Genomic DNA, 19,374 nt, shown 5'->3' on the forward strand with positions numbered 1-19,374 from the left:
CCTTACCACAGGTGGGTCCGGAGTTCTGGCCCCAGATTCTTGCCCTGTCTCAGAGTTCTTCTCAAAGGCTCCCTTTTACTTCCACCCAAAGAGAAAGAGCAGAAGGCAGATGTCAGCAGCAAGTGCGTGCAGCAGCCTCGAGGTGGGGTCCACGGCCACAGCCGCCGCTCCCCGCCCCCACCCCCTGCTCCGCCCAGAACGGGCAGATGATAGGCACCCAGCCGCAGCATTCCATCCTCAGAAGCGGCAGGCACCTCCCCACGCAGGCCCCTGGTGGACATGCAGCGAGGCCTACACAGAGCGGTACAAACGGGCACATGCAGACGGAATCTCGAGACTCATTCATAGCTCCGTGGGAAGTGACTGTCGGGGCTCGCCGGATCATGGCTGTCTGTGCAGTAGCAGGGAGAAGGGGCAAGGGGCATTCCTGTGGCCCAGGGAAGGAATCTGTGTCCCAGACAGGGGCTCTGTCCTGGTTGGTGGCTTGGGAAGGGGAAATGATGGGCTCTGATGTGCCATCAGCTTGAGGGGGATGTTAAGGGCGAGTCTGGGGCTCACCAGGGGATTCACCACAGAGTGGGAGCCAGTAAACTAGGGGTAGGATAGGAAGTGGGATGTTGGAGTGGGGCAGGGAAGGGGGCAGTCGATAAACATAGAGGGCACTGTGTACCACGGGGCAGGCGTGTACTGCAAATTGCTCTGAGCTGAGAAGTCAGACTGCGTAACAGGAACATGTGTTCTCTGTAGCACACTTTCCCAGCAGTGAGTGTTCCACGGAAATCATGATACTTTAAATGTACACAAAGGTGCCTCAGAGACCATGGTGGCTTCATACAGACATCAGGATGGGAAGGGACACTTGTGTGGGTGAGACTGAGTGGGAAACCGCCACTCTGGGCTTGGGCTGGTACTGAAGGGAGATGGAGGATGGGAATATGGAGTCACTTCTGGGGCATGGGGTTTGAAGGTCATCCCTGGCCATCTCGAGGATGAACTGAGGGAGCAGATGTCCTCCAGGGCCGGGGGAGATTCCAGGACAGAAATCTAGAGGAGCGGCAATCTCCTCGCTCCCTCAGCTGGCATACGCCCCGCCCACCCCCAGGCCCCTCCAAGGCAGCGTGCAAGGCCTGATTGGTGCACCACGGTCGGGGTTGGAGCGGCTGCAGCCCTCCTGCTTGCTCTGAAACAATGGAGTGGAGAGGCATGTTGGGGCATCTTGGGTAGATGGGTGGCATGGTTCAGGTGCTGGGGAGACAACTCCAGGGCAAGAGGAGGGGGAGGGGAACTCAGCTGTGAGAGGTGTCGGATCTCCCGGGCCCTAAGTCAGAGGTCAGCTTCAGATGTGGGTGGGAAGGCCAGGGCTTAAAAGGGGCTCGAGGCTCAAAACACAGTCTGGCCTGGGCCTGGGGTGCGTGTGTTTTCAGATGGGCAGAGACATACAATTTGGCTTCCCTAGGGTGGTCGGTCATATGGGTTCTAGGGGATTGGAGTGCTCCCTCCCCCTCCCCGTGGCTTGTTGGCCATAATGGAGTCTCAAAACACGCAGACACTCATCAGAAAGGACACAGCGCACTGCTGAGAGTCGAGGGACGCTCATGACTCAGTTACTCGAGAAAAGAAAAAAAGGAAAAAAAAGAAGAGGAACGTCGGCAGAAGACTCGCTGGGTGTTGTAGTCACCACCGAAAAGTCCCCAGCTCCGGGACATCGGTGTTGGCAAAGATAGACTACCTTGTAAGCCACTCTGGCCGGGCACTTCTTCCCAAGACCCAGGGGCGGGGACATGTGTCTCAGCATCTGATACATGTCCGGGTAAGGCATGCGACCCCTGGCAGCACCAAAAACAAAAAACAGGACGGGTGGGTGGGGCAGAGAACCAAAAGGGTGAGGGGAAAGGTGGGGGGAAGAAACAGAAAAAGAAGAAAAAAAAAAGGAAAAAAAGAAGAAGAAGAAGAAAAAACAAAAAACCACACGAGCCGAAAAAATAGAGAAAGAGGCAGAGAACAATAAAATGGATATTTTAAATAAATGGAAAAGAGGAGAAAAAATGGAAGAAAAGGTAATTAAAAATGATTATTTCACTGCTTACGAGCAGGCAGAGAGAGAGAGAGAGAAGAGAGAAACAGTCAGATTCCACTTGGGCTCCAGGCTGTGGCTCAGACAGTGCAGAGCTGAAGGGTCGAACTGCTCAGGGGCCGAGTGTCTGGTTTGGCTGAGGCTGGTCTCTGAGGGGGCCTGGGTGAGGAGCTCGGGCAGGGCATGGCTGGTGGGAAGGAGGGCTGGAGGCTTCAGGAGGCAGGGAGTGGGGAGGAGGGTGCTGGGATAGGGAAATGCAAAATTACAACTCCCCCAAGGGATGCGTCTGATTTGGGGGTGTCATTGAGACCACGGGATGGGCAGCTTCAGCTAACAGCAAGCACAGATGTTCAGAAGGAACAGAGAGGTATGTCCCATGCTTCGTGGAGTCTGCATGGCCGCATTCTGGAGGCTAAGAGTTTGCTAATTTAATGCAAGAGAGAGAGATGGCTCTGTTTTTGAGAAATATATATATATGAAATATATATATGGAAGACCCCAAGCCACACTCATTCAATCGATGCTAGCAGGTTTTAGTGGAAATCAAACCTTGCAAGCAACCCTATGAGGACATTTCTTGCCTAAGCCGAGAGGGGGCGATATTACTCGCAATAAACTGTACATGTCCTTATAGTGAATGCGGCCGCTGAAAGGAGAAGAGAGGGGTTAGTGGAGGTCCTGGGTTGGTCCCCATGAAAAGGGCTCCCCAAGCACACAGTGAGACCATGGAGATGAGGCCGGGGCCTCCTCGTCTGAAGGAGTGGGAACCTGGGACAAGTAAAGGCTTTGAGGATTTACAGACATTTGTGCACCTGCCCTCAGGGACAGAGGTGTTTATGGGGGTGGGAGCTGGAGGTTCTAGATGTGGCCCTTTCTACCCAGGACTGCTTTGTGCATGTGTTCCCTTCGCTATTTACTTGGGCTAGACTGGTGTGGGTGGGTATGTGGCCTAGAGGAGGGGACAGCATCCCACTGTAGTGACCTAAAATCAAAAAGGAAGAGTTAAAAAAGGCCCCCAAACCAGCCCCAGCAACATGCCTTGCCCAAGTCTCTCCAACTCAAGGAGGGCTTGTCTGGGGCTGCAGTCATGGGAGAGACAGACTGACGGCTCTCTGCACTTTCTTGTGGGCCTCTCCTCCAGGGCTGAGGCCAAAGGAAGCAGAGCACAGACCACTAGGGGATGCCCCACTAATGCTCCTTCAGCTCACTGCCCAGGATGAACTAGAACCCTCGTTCTGCCACTTCAGAGGTACTGCCTCAGTGCACTCGGCCTCATCTAAGATGCTGTGAGGTCTCCTGTCAGCAGAGGGTGTGCTGGGGCGGGGGTGGGGAGGCTCAGTGAGACAGGGAAAGGCAATCTTGCCTTCCCCTCCCCAATTCCTGTGTGATCTGCCCAAAGGCTTTTCTTTTCTTTTTCAAGGTACGGGAGGTGGAACTAAAGGCTTCAGATAGGCAAGGCAAGAGTCTGCCAGCCAGCCACATCCTTAGACCTTGGTGTTTTCATGTTAATAAGCAATGTACTATTTACTCATGTACGTGTGTGGAGTTTCCCACAGAGGCCAGAAGAGGTCAGAAGATCCCCTGGAGCTGGAGTCTAAGATACTGAACCCAGGGTTCTCTGCCAGGGCAGCCAGTGTGTGTGGGGGGGGGTGGGGGGGGAGAGGGAAGGAGAGAGAGGGGGGAAGGGGGTAGAGGGAGGGAAGGAGGGAGGGAAGAAGAGCGAGGGAAAGGGAGGGAGGGAGGGAAGGAGAAAGAGGGGGAAAGGGAGGGAGGGAGGGAGGGAGGGGGAGGGAGGGGGAGGAGAAGAGAGGAGAGAGGAGAGAGGAGAACAATTTGTGGGAGATCCTTCTCATCATATGGGTGGGGGCTGGTGACTGGACTCAGGCAGTCAGGTTGGGTAGTGCCAGCCTTTGCACATTGAGCATTCTTGCTAGCCCCAGAATTTTATTTTGAAGTACGGTAATGGTCCTCAAACTCCTGATCCTTCTGCCTCAGTTTCCTAAAAGCTGGGATTATAGTTGTGTAGCATCCACCTTGGCTCTTTTTTAAGCTCCTCCTCTTCCTCTTCCTCCTTCTCTTCCTCCTCCTCCTCCTCCTCCTCATCAATGGGTTTTGAAACAGAGTTTCTATGTGTAGCCCTGACTATTCTGAAACTCTGTGTGCCACATGCCTGGCTTTTTTTTTTTTTTTTTTTTTGAAACAGTCCCATATATTATGTAGTTTTGGCTGGCCTAGAAAGCACTGTGTAGATCATGTTGGCCTCAAATTCAGAGTTCCATCTGCCTCTGCCTCCTGTCTGCAGGGATGAAAGGTGTGTGCCACCATGCCTGGTTTATTCTGAATAAACAAAGTCACTTGTAGCCCAGGCTAGCACTGCACTCCTGATTTTTTCTGTCTCAGCCTTTTGAGTGCTGGGATTTCCCACATATGCCAAGCCTGCTCTCTAAGTTTTGAACTGGATTCTGCCACTCTGATCTTAGGGCATGTGCCAAGGTAGGCCAGGGCTGCCTCTACACTTCCTGGTGAAGGAAGGCCACAGATCCTTAATGTAGGCTACCACCCAGAGGCCTCACCATAAGAGACCAGAGGAGTTGTGGGGGTTGGGGACCCTTGGAAATCTTCACAGTTGATTACCTCCATCTATAAAGGCTTGGGCAAGGGTAAGTCATGATTCCTGCCCTGGACTCACTCATGAGGTCCCTGCTGAGATCCTAGGACTGTGCCCCACACCTGAGACCTGATTTCACTCTTGTCCCAGTTTCAGGAGGAGGTGGACAGTACAAGCCAGAAGATTTGAGATGTTCCTTACCAGGCAGCAGGGTCATACTCTGCCCAGACACGCACGTACTCATCCAGGTGGTGGGGGCCCAGGATGGAGGAATCTCGGGTGAGGTACTCGAAGTTGTCCATGATGACAGCAACAAAGAGATTCAGCATCTAGGGGCCAATGGGAGTAGAGAGGAAACCGTAGGGGTAGGACAAGGACATGGAGACCCAAGGGGAAAAGGAAGAGAGCAGAGGAGGAAAGGAAACAGACACAAAAGACACCCATTCACAAGGCCAATGAGAGGGGAGAGAGATGGATAGACATGCACAGAGGCGATGCCTGAGGGAGATGAGCAGTTGGAGGTAGGGGCTGTGTGAGCTGGGGCCAAAGTGGCTGCCAAGGGCCAAATCCTCCCACCATGGCCAAATTCAGATTCTCACAGGGGTCCAAGTCCTCCGCAAGAGGCGGTGTCTGCTACTGGCTCAGAGTAAGGGAGCCATGGCGTTCCTTAACATCCTATAGTACACAGACCCACAGCCACCCATCTGATGTCACCATGTGGGAGACAACATGTCAGTGGCAGGGAGGGAGCAAGTCTTCTACTCCAGTCATAGTTTATAGGGATTCACTGGCCTGTGTCCGCGCCGGGGGTGAAGACATGGCCCTCCTCGTGTGCAGACTCACCAGAAATGAGCAAAGGAAGATGAACGAGACAAAGTAAAAATAGGCGAACTCGTTGCCACACTCTGGTTTTTGGATCCCGGAGTTCTTGTCGCATGGCTTCCCGCTGAGGCAGGACAGCATGATGTTGTGCCACGCTTCCCCTGTGGCGCTCCTGAGGATACGCATCGTCAGTGACCCGGCCACTGGCCCCAAGTGACACTACTGCTTCCCTAGAAGGGTAAGGACTGAGGCTCTGGGCTAGCCAGTCGTGGGCTTGAGTCCCTGGGGACCATCCCCTTTCCCTAAGTGCTCAGAGTGCAGTGTTCAAGTCTGTGCCTTAAATGTCCGAGGGGAGGGGTCAGCGAGGTAGCTCAGTGGGCCCAGGCTCTTGCCACAAGGCCTCCCCGTCCCCGTCCCCAGTTTGATCCTTGGTAACAACACAATAAAAAGGGGAGGATTGACTCCCACAAGTTGTCCTTGATCCCCTCCTGTTTCCCGACAGGTGCACCCACTAAAACTCTCTAAAGGTAAGAAAAATAAAGTTCGCAGCAGATACTGAAATGATAGGCTGGGATGGTGGTGGTCATCTGGGGACACCTGTGTGATTCAAAACCTTTCTTCTCTCTGAGGGCTCATCTCATAATGCTGTCTCCAGGTTGCTGCTGCCGGTGTGTGCCGGACTCTCCCTTGTCTTCAAGCACATCAGTCAGGTTCCTGCCTCAAGGTGTCAGCTCTGGCTGTGTTCTGCCTAGACGTTTCCCCCCAGGATCTCTCCTTTAGAGGGTCTTATTATGTAGCCTAGGCTGATCTCGAGTTCTCAGTCCTCCTGCCTGCATCTTCTGTGTGTCAGGACTGCGGGTGAGCACCACACCACTCTCTCCTCTTTAGCAGTCTTAATGATTAATTAGCTAGCCAACGGTGTTCCTCTAGAGACTGTACACTCGTTCTACAGGGTGGTGATTATATTTTTCCTCTGCCACATTCTTAGCGGGTGAGACACACTAGCTACTTAGCCAGTGTCTGTTGGCTCAAGGATCATCCTACACGCAGCAACCAAACATCTAGCCAGACCTCGTAGCATACAACTTCAATCCCAGTACTTGGGAGGCAGAGGAAGGCAGTTCTTGAGTTTGAGGCCGATCTGTCTACAGAGCGATTTCCAAGAGGGCCAGTACTATACAGAGAATATCTGTCTCAAAACAAACAGAGAAAAACAAAAGGAGAAAAAAAAAGCCAACAAAATTTCAAATATCTCACTCCCATGTCCTCATTTCCTCATGTGTGGAAGAAACTTTCTCTAAATCAAAAGTCGGCTGGACAAGACATTATCTCTTCTGAACAAAGTCAACTAGCCAGTTACATCAGTCTGTGAAGCCAAGCTCCCACCAATGGGATGTTGTCACGACCTATGTAAGGGCTGAAGACAGAAGCCATCTTGGCCCCAGCGTGCTTGCTAGGCTGCTTTGGGTTTTGACCCATACTTTTTACAAAAGGAATTGCCTTGTCAAGCTACATCCGCGTTGCTGGCGTGTTCCTTTATGGAACGCAGAGATGATTCTTTGTTTCTAACAATTTGGGGGTTTGTCTTGAATTTCAAACCTGTCTCGGAGTGTTCAGACTCCCCCCTATGGGAGACACATCAGGTGTGTTGTGGTGGCCCCTGGGGTCTCAAGTAAGACTGGAAGGTACGCACAGGAGTACGCCAGGAGAAGTGTACGCCACAGTCGGCAGTCTGGACTCTTGGGGGGGCGTTCAGGGTGAACAGAGGGTTTGCACCCCTAAGTGGCCGTAAAAGACTCTCAATTTGGATTTGACAATTTCCTCCTTAGGGATGGAGGTGGAAGTGAGGACAAGAATGGGAGGTTATCGGGTCAAACTGAGCTCCAAGAAACATAAAGGAAACAGATCCCTCACACGAGGAATCAGTTTTTTTTTTTTTTTTTTTGTTCTTTTTTTCGGAGCTGGGGACCGAACCCAGGGCCTTGCGCTTCCTAGGCAAGCGCTCTACCACTGAGCTAAATCCCCAACCCCCGAGGAATCAGTTTTTTGTTGCCCCAGAGGCTCCCCCACTCCATTCAATACACCCCTCCCCTGCTGGACTAATGAGAGATGAATCTCAGTTTAGCCCCCTATCTTCCCACTCTCTCTGGCCCGGGCAGATGCTTTGCTAACTGGATAAAAGTGCCACACAGAGGTACTATGGTTTTAAAAATCAGGATCAACTATCTTAATAAATTGTTTTGTTTCATTTCTGTGTTCCGAGAAAGGGTTTCTCTGTGTAGCCCTGGCTGTCCTGTAAGTTGCTTTGAAGATCAGGCTGGCTTCGAACTTACAGAGGCCCACTGCCTCCTGATTACAGATTACAGATGGGCACCACTAGGCCTATAATAGTGTTGTTCTTATTATTTACACTACTCTGAGTGTGTAGTTCAAACTGGGCTGTCTTCTCTGAAGGTGGTACACAGTGTCTTCCTCTAAGCCAAACAACTGTCTTCTTTTTGAGACCAACTGAGTTTGCTTATGAAGGAGCATCGTGGGGACTACAGAGGCAGCTCGGCAGGCAAGAGGATTTGAAAAGGACAACCATAGGCTACCGTGGAGAGTGAAGGCCGGGTGGGAGGCTTCACTCATGCACAAGGAACCACAGGCAGCTAAGGGATGCTGAGAACGTGGGCGTCTCCTCCAGGGAAGAGCGCACTGATAGGCTATCCAATACCATATGGTCAACACCCACACAAACAACGGTATACAGGCTGAGCAGGCAGTACTTAGGATTTAGGACTACATATATGTAAATGACGATCAGTGAAAAAAGAGGCCATAGATTTAAGAGAGAATAAGAAAGGGGCAGCTTACAATGACTCCAGTTCTAGGTGCTCTGGAGTGGAGTTTTAGAAGAACCATTGCTCTGAGCATAATCTGGAGTGATGGCCGCTGAGGCTTTGTAGCAATCTTTGGTAAATTATCAGTGACTGTTATTTATGATTTATGGGGTTCATCTTCCTTGGGAATTTCAGAGCCTTTCATGACCTCAGTGGTAAGACACTTCTGGCAAACCAGGAGTTCCTGTAATGGCTGATAATTGCTGAGGTAATGGTTCCTTCGGACAATGCCTACATCGGATAAGAGGTTTCAGCATGTGGGAATTGACTTCATAAAAGGTCTTTTATGTAATAAGCAATAAATGGGCTTCTTCCAGTCTGCTTAGAGTTCAGTCAATCAGAGGTGGATCTCCCCCTGCTGCTAGTGAGGCCTTACTACATTCTGCAGCGCCAACTCAGAACAGACAGTACTCTGAACCCTCTCTTCACCTCTGAGGGCTATTGCATGCATTTGGTGTACATACATATACAGAGGTGTGTGTGTGTGTGTGTGTGTGTGTGTGTGTGTGTGTGTGTGTGTGTGTGATGTTCCTTCATGGAGGAGGGTGTGGCAGGGTCACTGGACCCTCCTAGAGTATCTGCCCCTCCTCCCAGAGCTGTGTGCAGTTCTGCCCTAACCGCACTTAGCCCTGAGATCTTGGGGGAGGAGCTGGGGTATAAAGGCAGGGGAAGACTAGAGAGAGAGAGGCCCTTATGAAGCTGTGGGGAAACCATTGTCCATTCTGAGTGCAGACTTGTCAGTGAGGCTTTAGGTCATCCATGCTTTTGCCCGTAAGCCCTCCACCATGCCCTGTGAGTAAGCCCTACAAAGTCATTTGTCCCCCGGGTGACTTGGTTTGTTATTAAAACCTTATGAGAAATGCATAGCCATTGTTCTTCTCCCGGGTAAAAATTCTCCCAGTAGCTGGTAATTTTTTTTTTCTTTTCTTTTCTTTTTTTTTTTTTCCCCCGGAGCTGGGGACCGAACCCAGGGCCTTGGGCTCCCTAGGCAAGGACTTTACCGCTGAGCTAAATTCTCAACCCCAGCAGGTGGTAAATTTATCTGTTAATGTTACTGTGTTTCAATGGTGTTAAGAAGAAAACTGAAGGGGTTGGGGATTTAGCTCAGCGGTAGAGCGCTTGCCTAGCGAGCGCAAGGCCCTGGGTTCGGTCCCCAGCCCCGGAAAGAAAAAAAAAAAAAAAAAAAAAAAAGAAAAAGAAGAAGAAAACTGATAGGAAACGTGAGTTGCTGGCAGAGTTGGAAATAGCTTCAGTAAAGGAGGCTTTGTGCACGGAGATTAAGATGGCCGGATGTTTCAGATGCTTCAAGAATGGGAAAGAAAACCTGAAAGCTTATGTAAGTTATGAAGGTCTGAGTCAGTTACGTAAGGTTTGTTAGAGATTATGTATGTACTATTAACATTTCTAAGGTCAAAGTTCAATGCACTGATGTCAAATGTCTGTTTAAATCAATGTGCTACTGCTCTACTCTTGATGATCACAGGGACTGGCTTAAAGAGCTGACAATGTAGGCCTAGTCCTTGTTTCTTGTAAGAGTGGCTTGTTTTTGTCCAGGCAAACGCAGTAGTTACAATACCTGACTGGTGCAACGGCCACAGTTGGACACGTATACTGGTGTGGGCAGAGGGATCAAAAGACAATATTCTCCCTTCCAAGGTCAACTGGGTTCCAGGGCACTATGGGCATCTCTAAAAGTATCCTGTAACTACAGGGAGTCACCTGCTCAGAAGGCTATGGAGACCCACCCTGCTGACAAAGAGTCAACACACAGTCTCCATGCTTTCAGTGAAGTCTTGGTCAAGCAAAGCCCCTGACTTGTCCTCACATAGATGGAGCAACCACTAGAGGAACCAGAGGTCCCTCACAAACCCAAGAGGATGCTGTGGACGAGACCCTTCGTTGGGCAGTGACCCCTGAGGACCAGACCCTTCACTGGGCTTGATAGGAGAAAAGAAAATTATCAATTTTGGCCATCTGCATGGTCTTAGCTGCCCAACCAGAGAGTCCATCAAAAGAGCACCACTAAAAGTGGTGCACACTTTTAGTCCCGGGACTCAGAAGGCAGAGGCAGGCCGATCTTTCTGAGTTCAAAGCCAGCCTCGTTACAGAGTACCAGGAGAGCCAGAGCTCCACAGTGAGACCCTGTTTCAAACAAACAAGCAAGCAAGCAAGCAAGCAAACAAACAAACAAACAAGCAGTGTTGCTCAGACCTTCCTGTTTGTTTTAAATGATTTATTTACTTTCATTTTGTGGGCAGTGGTGTTTTACTTGCAAGCATGTCGGCGATGTTGCCAGATTCCCTGGAAATAGAGTTACAGACCGGCCTGAGCTGCCAATGAAGGTCTCTAGGAGAGCAAGCCAGTGCTCTTAGTTAAGAGCCATAGCTCTAGTCCCTCATTCATTCATTCATTCATTCATTCATTCATTCATTCATCCATTCATTCATTTGAGACAGGGAACTCACTTTGTAGGCCAGGCTGGCCTTAAACTCAGAGATCTACCTGTCTCTGCCTCCCTGGTGCTGGCATGAAAGGTGTGTGCCACCACTGCCGCCACCACCTTTCCTTTCTCTAGAGCCATCTGGTGGGGACCTCGCACTGGGATTCTAGCCAACCCAACAGCTATCAAACTACCTGAAAATAAACCCTGGGTTCATCACTGTTGAATCCGGCCATGAAGGCCAAAAGAAAAGTGAGGAGGAGCCCAGCAGACAGATCTTTTGTGAAGTTCTAAAGGACTTTGATCTGGACATGGCTTCTGGCTTCTGGTTCCCTGCCTAGGCTAATCTTTTCTTTTACTTTTCTCTCATATCTCTTTCCACATGCCAAAGGTCCCTTCTCTCCCTACATTTGACAGTAGAAGTCAGATGTACTCTCTGGATGGGTAGCTCAAAGCTACCACAATTGATGATGCCAATTCAGCTGGCAGGAGCCAGATTGGTTGTTGCCACAAATTCACAATAGCATTTAGTTCTTCAGGGGAAGAACAGGAGGTAGGCAGTTTAGTGTAAAAATGACCCCAAAGTAAACACATTTTGTTGTTGTTGGGGCTAAAAGCCCAACATATCCTTGAGCTTCTTAGCAGCCCCACCTTTAATTAGAGACTAGATATGCTGTGCAGGTTAGCCTTATGACTAGAGCTGTCTGGAAGGAGGGAACTTCTACTGAGAAAGGACATCCACGAGAGCCAGCTGTAAGGCATTTTCTTAGTTAGTGATCAATGGAGGGGGGTCTAGCCCGTTGTAGGTGGCGCCACGCCTGGGCTGGTGGTCCTGGCTTCAATAAGAAAATAGATTGATCGAGCCAAGGGAATCTAGCCAGTCAGCAGCACCCTTCCATGGCCTCTGCATCAGCTCCTGCCTCCAGGTTTCTGGCCTGCTTGAGTTTTTGTCCTGATTTCCTTCCACAATGGACTATGATCTGGAAGTGTAAGCCAAATAAACTTTTCCCTCCCCAACTTGTTTTTTGGTCATGGTGTTTTGTGGCAGCAATAGAAACCCTGAGTAAGACACATGTCAAAGTGTTTCCGGGTCCCTGATCTTTGATCGGTTTCCTAAATGATCCTAGGGTTACCAATTCGGCAGAGAGAATAATAAAACAGTGTTCTTTTGGATAGTTTTACGTCAATTTGACACAAGCTAATGTCACCTGAGAGGAGGGAACATCAATTAAGAAAATGCCTCCATTAACTCAGGCCGGGAAAGACAAACACGGTATGCATTCACTTGTAAGTGGATATTAGCTATGGAGTACAGGATAACTATGCTACAAGCCGCAGGCAACAAGGAGGCCTCAAGGGGGGGGGGCACATGATGCTCCCTCCCTGTGAAGAGGAAATAGGTATCACAGGTGGATGGGGGTCAGAGGTAAGGGAACAGAAGGGACCAGGTGTGGGGAGGATGAAGGGAGAAAATACTGGGAGAGACATCAGAATGAGGTGGTGGTGGTGGGGGAATCTCTGGGGCGAGCTAGGAACCTAGTGCAATGGAAACTCTCGGGAATTGATGAGGGTGACCATACCCAAGACTCTAGCAATGGGAGATACAGAGGCCTGAACTGGTCATCTCCTGTAACCAGACATGACTTCCAGTAGAGGGACTAGGGTAGCAACCCAGTCACAAAACCTGTGACATACCATTTGTTCTGCTTACAAGGAGTGCTGGAGTAAAGAAGACAGAACTCATAAGAGCAGCCAACCAATGACTGGTCTAGCTTGAGATCAATGCCAGAAGAGGGAGCCCACCTCTGACACTGCCTGGAAAGCCAGGAACCAAAGGCTGGATAGCCCTGAGATGTCGTAGGCTAGAAAATGATTCCTAATGATACTCTGCTATACTCATAGATTGGTGCCTAGACCAATTGTTATCAGAGAGGCTTCATCCAGTAACTGATGAAAACAGAAACCCACAGCCAGACATTAGGCAGAGCCCAGGGAATCCTGCAAAAGAGGGAGAGGATTGCAGGGGCCAGAGGGGTCAAGGACAGCTCAAGAAGACCCACAGAATCAACCAGTCTGGGTTCCTGGGGGTTCAGAGACTCAACTGACAACCAGGGAGCCTGCATAAGACTGACCCAGGCCCTCTGCACATTTGTTTCAGTTGTGTAGCTTGGTCTTCCTGTGTGACTCCTAACAGTGGGAACAGGGGCTGTCTCTGACTCTTTTGCCTGCTTTTGGAACCCTTTTCCTCATACGAGGTTGCCTTGTCCAGCCATGATATGAGGGGAGGTCCCTATCTTACTACAACCCGATATGCCATGTCTGGTTGATACCCAGGGGAGACTTGCCCTTTTCTGAAGGAGTGGATGTGGAGGGAGGTGGTGGGGAGGGACTGGGAAGAGAGGAGGGAGGGGAAACTGGTAGGGAAAAAGGAAAGAAAGAAAATAAATGTTTGTGTGTGTGTGTGTGTGTGTGTGTGTGTGTGTGTGTGTGTATGTATAATATATATGAAAATGCCTTTATAATATCTAGCTGTAGGTCATTTTCTTAATTAGTGTCTGATGGGCGAGGGCCCAGCCTGGCCTGGTGGCCTTGGGTCAAAGCAGGCTGAACAAGCCAGGGGGAGCAAGTCAGTGAGCAGCATTCCTCCATGGCCTCTGCATGAGCTCCTGCCTCCTGGTTCCTTCCTTGATTGCACTCCTGTCCTGACTTCCTCCAGGGATGAATGGTGCCGTGGAAGTGTGAGACAAATAAACCCTATCTCCACAGGCTGCTCTGGTCATGGTGTTTCATCACAGCCACAGTCACCCTCACTAAAGACACCTCAGCAGCAGCTCCTGTCTTCAGGTTCCTGTCGTGTCTTAATTCAGTGATAGACTCTGAGACGGAAGTATAAGAATCCCTTCCTGCGGGCTGGAGAGATGGCTCAGTGGTTAAGAGCACCGACTGCTCTTCCCAAGGTCCTGAGTTCAAATCCCAGCAACCACATGGTGGCTCACAACCATCTGAAATGAGTCTGATGCCCTCTTCTGGTGTGTCTAAAGATAGCGACAGTGTAATCATAATATATAATAAATAAATAAATAAATAAATAAAATATTTTGGGGTTGGGGATTTAGCTCAGTGGTAGAGCGCTTGCCTAGGAAGTGCAAGGCCCTGGGTTCGGTCCCCAGCTCCGAAAAAAAAAAAAAAAAAAAAAAGAACCAAAAAAAAAAAAAAAAAAAAAGAATCCCTTCCTGCCTCCTTTTTGCTTTTGGTCATGGTGCTTCAGCACGGTAATGGAAACTAAGACAAGCAGTAAATGCCTGCTGAGACAACACTCCTCATCAAGAGAATGGATCTTTCCATCTAGGGTGAAAACCTCACACGGCAGCCGGGCCCAGGTCATCAAACAGTTAAGGGACCTTCTCTGGGAGGGTGGGCCTACCTTGGACCATGCTTAAGCCGTAACTACTTATAACAATAGTTTCCTGCTACTAGAAACTTCAGATGGTCACCACACGCTGGCTAAGTCAGGGAGGGGGCAACACAGAGGGGGGGATGATAAGAAACACTATTTTCTTCTATTAAAAGTCGTCCAGCAAGAGCTCATGTTTTCTGATTTTTCCTTGTCCCCTTGCACCGAGGGGCTAATCACATCAGCTTGTGAAGTGGCTGCCACCAATGGGGATGAAACACAGTCAGTATCTATGTCAGGGATAAAAGACAGACGCTACCTTGGCTAGATCGTTTGAGTCTTATTGCCTGCTTTTTATGAAAAGAACTGTCGTGTTTTGTTATGTGTTCCTTTGGGGGCATGGATTATCCCTTGTTTCTAGCACATGTAAGACAGGGGCTCACAAGAACTCCCATCTCAAAAGTTGGTCAGAAGGATTCAACTAGATAACGCCAGTAACATTCCTTCTATGCTTCTACCCTGTCCAGGATCCTTGTCCGGAAGCAGTTCTGGGAAAAGGGGGGCGATTTGGGCAGTACTTAATTTCACCCCAACTGGAAAGTCCGAGGGACCACATCCTCAGCCAGAAGAGTATACACAGGACGAAGACAGGTCTGAACCCAACCTAAAGACCAGTTCCCTGGCGCCCCTCACCGGAAGAGAAGCATGAGAGCTTGGAAGAAGGTCCGGAAGTTATTGTGCTCCGTGATTTGGAACTCATCCTCATCGCTGTCCTCATCTTCCCCATCAATGCCGATGTTGCCAAACACCTGGAGAGTTGGGGGGGGGGGTGACGATGGGAGCAGCCACAGCCACCTTGGCTCCCTTTGACACAAGCTCCCTCCCGCAGCCCCGGTACCCCAAGGGTGCGGGATCACCTGCATCCCGATGATGGCATAGATGAAGAAGAGCATGGCGATCAGCAGACAGACATAAGGTAGGGCCTGGAGGGAGGGAAGGCAGTGAGGAAGGGCGCAGTGCAGCTGGCCCAGAGCTGTCTGAACTGGGTCAGGTGATCACGTGCCCCAGGCTACTGGGGTGCGGGACGGGGCCTTCAGAGCTCTGTACACACTGGGTGTAGACATCAGACAAGGGTCGTGCTCATGGCGACCCATCTGTCACAGGAGCACTTTCAGTGTGGTTTTTCCCATTTCACCCGGAGCCAGAGGGTCAGTTCTGGAGCGGGCCAGCAGCAGTAGCGGTGGCTGCGTCTCACCTTGAAAGACTGCACGAAAGTCCAGAGGAGAATGCGGATGGTGTAACCCTGGCGGAGGAGTTTGATGAGTCGGGCAGCACGGAAGAGGCGGAGAAAGCTCAGGTTGATGAAGTTATTCTGAGGAGATGAGGAAGAAAGGTGACCATCCACCCACCCTGAGGAGCTTAGAGTAGTCAACACTCACAGAGGCCCCTACATGAAGCCAACCAATAGGAAAAAAGCAAGCCACACCCCAAATAAGGAGGGAGAGGAGAGAAAGCACTGTTAATGCAATGGAGCAGAGGGGAACTTAAAAAAAAAAAGGAGTGGGGGAGGGGAGCAGGGCTGGGGAAGGAAGAGATTTCAACTCAAAAGCTTAAGCCCACCCAGCCAGGCCCACTCACAAGTGGGGAAAAGGTGTGGGGAGGGGAGGAGAAGAAAGGAACAGGGTTGAGGAGGAAATAACAAAAGAGCACAGAAAAGAAAAATAATACATCCGAATCATCCAATCAGGAAAAAAATCGAGATGGTTTTTATTTCTCCCAACAACCAAATGCACTGAGACGATAGGACACAAGCGGGTCAAGTTGCAGAACCCAGCACAAGAGTACAAAGCACAGACACGGGTGGGGTGGGGGAAGGGCGCCAGCACACGCAGGCCTAGGGGGCAAATGCGGTTCCGAGGGCATGTTACGCTCGGGGCCAGAAATGCATCTGTCCTGGGACTCACCGGGCACCCTGCCCTGCCCTGCCCTGCCGAGCTGCCCACCCGCTCCTGCCCGCCCTGACCTCACCCCACGGCCCAGAGGAGCAGCGGCTGGAGCCAATGGGGAGAAGCGGAAGGGTATCTTTTCTTACCCCCTTGGCGAGCGGGAATGGGGAGGACGGGAGGGAGCTGGGGCTGTTCGGCTGCAGGGTGAGTCCTCGCTGCCCGCTGAGTCGGAGAAGATGCATTAGGGGCCCTTTTCCCCCCTCTCAGGGATGGCTTCTCAGCTTCTGGGGCTGGGTGGTGTCTCGGGACCAGGCCTGCGGGAAGCAGGAAGGTCTCAGCACCCAGGGCGAGTGAGCTCTGATCAGCCCAGGGCCTACCAAGGGGCCGGTGCTGCCGGTGGGGAGATGAGGCTATTTTTGGCCCCCGGACTTCCCTAGGTGAGCGCTGCCTGTCCTCCAAACCCAGGTCTAGTCACTGCCTCTGGCCTCCCAACCAGGCTGTTCGTGAAGAGAGACAGTGGCTGGAAACTGTGGGCAAGGCCCAGGGCTCTCCAGGGGGCGTCAGGGGAGGTTAGTGATGAGTGGGAAATGACCCAATATAGCCAATGAAAGTAATTGTTGGGCCTAAGTGGTTTTGGTTTTAAATACAAAGTTGCTAATTTTAAAATCCGGTTTTGCCCACCAATCTGGCTCTTTGGCTCCCCCAGGCCTCTCAGAGCTAGCTGTCCCCTGGAGTCTGGCTATATGCGCTCCAGTTTCCCAGGCTCTCTGGTGATTGGCCCACAGAGCATTTAGAGTTCTCTGCCTGGGGACCACATGGTCACTACCAGCAGGCACGAGGCAGGAAAGAATGGGGTCTCTGGCTAGGAGGGAGCTTTCTGGTGCCCCAGTCTAAAGATTGATAGGAATCCTGGAGACACGTCACATGGTAAGACCAAATGAGGCCCAATGATCAGAGGTGCATGGGTAGGAGGCCTTGACTAGAGCATCCTTTGGCCTTTTATGTGTCCCTATTTGCACAAGGAATTATTTATTTATTGCAACAGGGTCATGCTGTCATCCAGGCTGGTTTTGAATTTGAGATCCTCCTGCCTCAGACTCCCAAATGCTGGGATTAAAGGGGGTCAGCCCCATGGTTTGTCTTTGACTCTATTTAGCCTGCTTCCCAGAGGCATCCTTTTACTGGACCTGTGCCTTGAGCTAGCTCTGGCTTGAAGGCGAAGAGGCAGTGACTGGAGCTCAAAGAATTTCTGAGGCTGTTAAGAGGCCTCTAGGGCAAAAGACTTGGCCCATGGGCTTCTGTCATGGGAGAATAGCCTTGGGCTCCTACATCAGGACACTCTTAGGTCCAACCTTTGTGAGCCCGTTCCAAAAGTCTCACATAAGCCTGCAAACCTAGCTAAGAGTCACCCACCATGCCCCGTTGACCTGACGCCTGGTCCTGCCTGGCCACCAAGCTTTCCTTGGATCGCTGACCAAGAAGTATTCCCAACCCTTTCCCTCAACCCCCGGAGAACAAGCCATCCCTTCCATGGGGTGGATCATAACATGTGGGCTCGGCCAAACATGCAGAGGCAGGGGTTCCTGGGAGCAGTTTGGGGCAGGGGGCACATGCAGAAGCAGGGATCCAGCGGCTGCTGAGCATGCGTACACATGAGGAGGAGGGTGGGGACCGGAGAAGTCAGGTCTTAGGCCTTATCTGTTCTTCCTGAACTCCCAAGTGGTGTCCTCTTTCTACCCAGACCCCTACCCTGTGCTCCGGGGCTACACTGAGCAGCGGCGGAAGATCCAGGATAAGGTGTGTGGGATCCTGGTCCCTGTGCTCTCTCCAGTGACATGTTCAAGGGCAGGTGTCCCTCAGGTTTGTAGAAAGACACGGGCACCACTCACCCCAGGTTCTAAGTCTTTCCGTCAAGCCCCAGGCCCCTAACTGGGGTTCTGCTGGTGAATCTAAAGGGTGGTTCAGATTCAGACTGGCTAGGTGTTCTCCCTGTAACCCCTGGCCTTCTCCCACTCCTAGCTTCCATCTCTAGCTTTTCAGAAACACCCAGGCCTACCCTTCCCCAGGCCCTGCAGAAGGCCCTCCTACCATCTTCTACCACCCCACTAGCACCTCCCACAAGGGCTTCCTGGCACCGGCTTCCAGCAATCTGTCTAATCAGTCCCAGAAGCGAGTCTGATTCAAATCCTCCCAGGTCTTCTTCCTGCTCAGGATGAAGCCCAGATGCCCAGCAGCCCCTGCCCCCAACACACATGCTGTACCCAAGTCCCCTCACTTGCAGACCTTGGCCTCTGTATCCTCTTCCTGGCCACAGGGCTGGGAGCCTGGGATGCCTTGCTAATGTTGGCTGTTCTTCCAGCAGTGCAGTTACAGTATCAAGTGGAATTGGGGTCCAAAGTCTGCCTCCCCCTACTAACGGCAACCAAGCAGGGAAGTGATGGGGGGGGGGTACAATTTGCCGCTTTATCAGTGGCACCTAACAGGGACCCATTGGTGTCTGGTGGATGAATGCATGTTTACTGTGGGCATACCACTGGAGGTCCTTCAGAGTATCTCCATGGAGGTGGGCAGAAGGGCAGAGATGTGGGGGGCGCAGCAACTGAGGGCTGTGAAGGGGGCAAGAAATTCGGTGGGAGTAGGTGTGGCACACAAAAGGGGCTGCGTGCGTGTGTGTGTGCATGTATGTACATCCATGTAGTTGTGGGATCTTGAGGTTAATATTGGATGTCTTTGTTTGTTTGTTCTCTATTTATTTGGGACAGGGTTACTACTGTAGCTCTGGCTGGACTGGAACTTGCTACATAGACCGGGCTGGCCTCAAACTGCAATCTGCTGGCCTTAACCTCCTGAACACTGAGTCCGAAGCTCTATGATAACCACCACGTCAGCTCTGGGATGGATCAGAGCTTATGGGATGTGAGTGGGAAGGGGAACTGGGTCCACCCTGGGATCCTAGTGGAGGGAGAACATTCCTTTCTTGCAAAGGACACAGACCCATAGGAACAGAAGCCCCCATCTAATAAATCCTAGGGAGATCTAGAAAAGGGAAGAGAGGGTGGGAGACAGACAGAGGTGGGGGGGTTGGGGAATGCGGTGCACAGGCATCCACAGGAAAGCTGGTGGGGCATGCAGTGCAGTCACAGTTAATGTAAGGCATTTACACTTCAGAAAGAAGTAACACCAACCGGATTCTAGATGCGGATGTTGA

General features: G+C 51.1%; 1 protein-coding gene across 12 annotated transcripts in view; it reads right to left on the minus strand.

The window, feature by feature from the left end:
- Cacna1a (calcium voltage-gated channel subunit alpha1 A) overlaps window positions 1-19,374 on the minus strand; it is a 299,251-nt gene that overhangs the window by 22,496 nt on the left and 257,381 nt on the right. For 5 of the 12 annotated variants that reach the window (XM_063277790.1, XM_039097487.2, XM_063277792.1 and 2 more), the window contains 6 exons: window positions 15,476-15,592; window positions 15,138-15,203; window positions 14,914-15,029; window positions 5,526-5,676; window positions 4,884-5,011; window positions 1,730-1,826 (listed from right to left, as the gene is read on the minus strand). In XM_063277790.1, the coding sequence (XP_063133860.1) occupies window positions 1,730-1,826; window positions 4,884-5,011; window positions 5,526-5,676; window positions 14,914-15,029; window positions 15,138-15,203; window positions 15,476-15,592 (675 nt within the window). 12 annotated transcript variants of the gene reach the window in all.

The sequence above is a fragment of the Rattus norvegicus genome, chromosome 19 (genome assembly GCF_036323735.1).
Source record: "Rattus norvegicus strain BN/NHsdMcwi chromosome 19, GRCr8, whole genome shotgun sequence".
In the NCBI taxonomy this organism is placed as follows: Eukaryota; Metazoa; Chordata; class Mammalia; order Rodentia; family Muridae; genus Rattus; species Rattus norvegicus.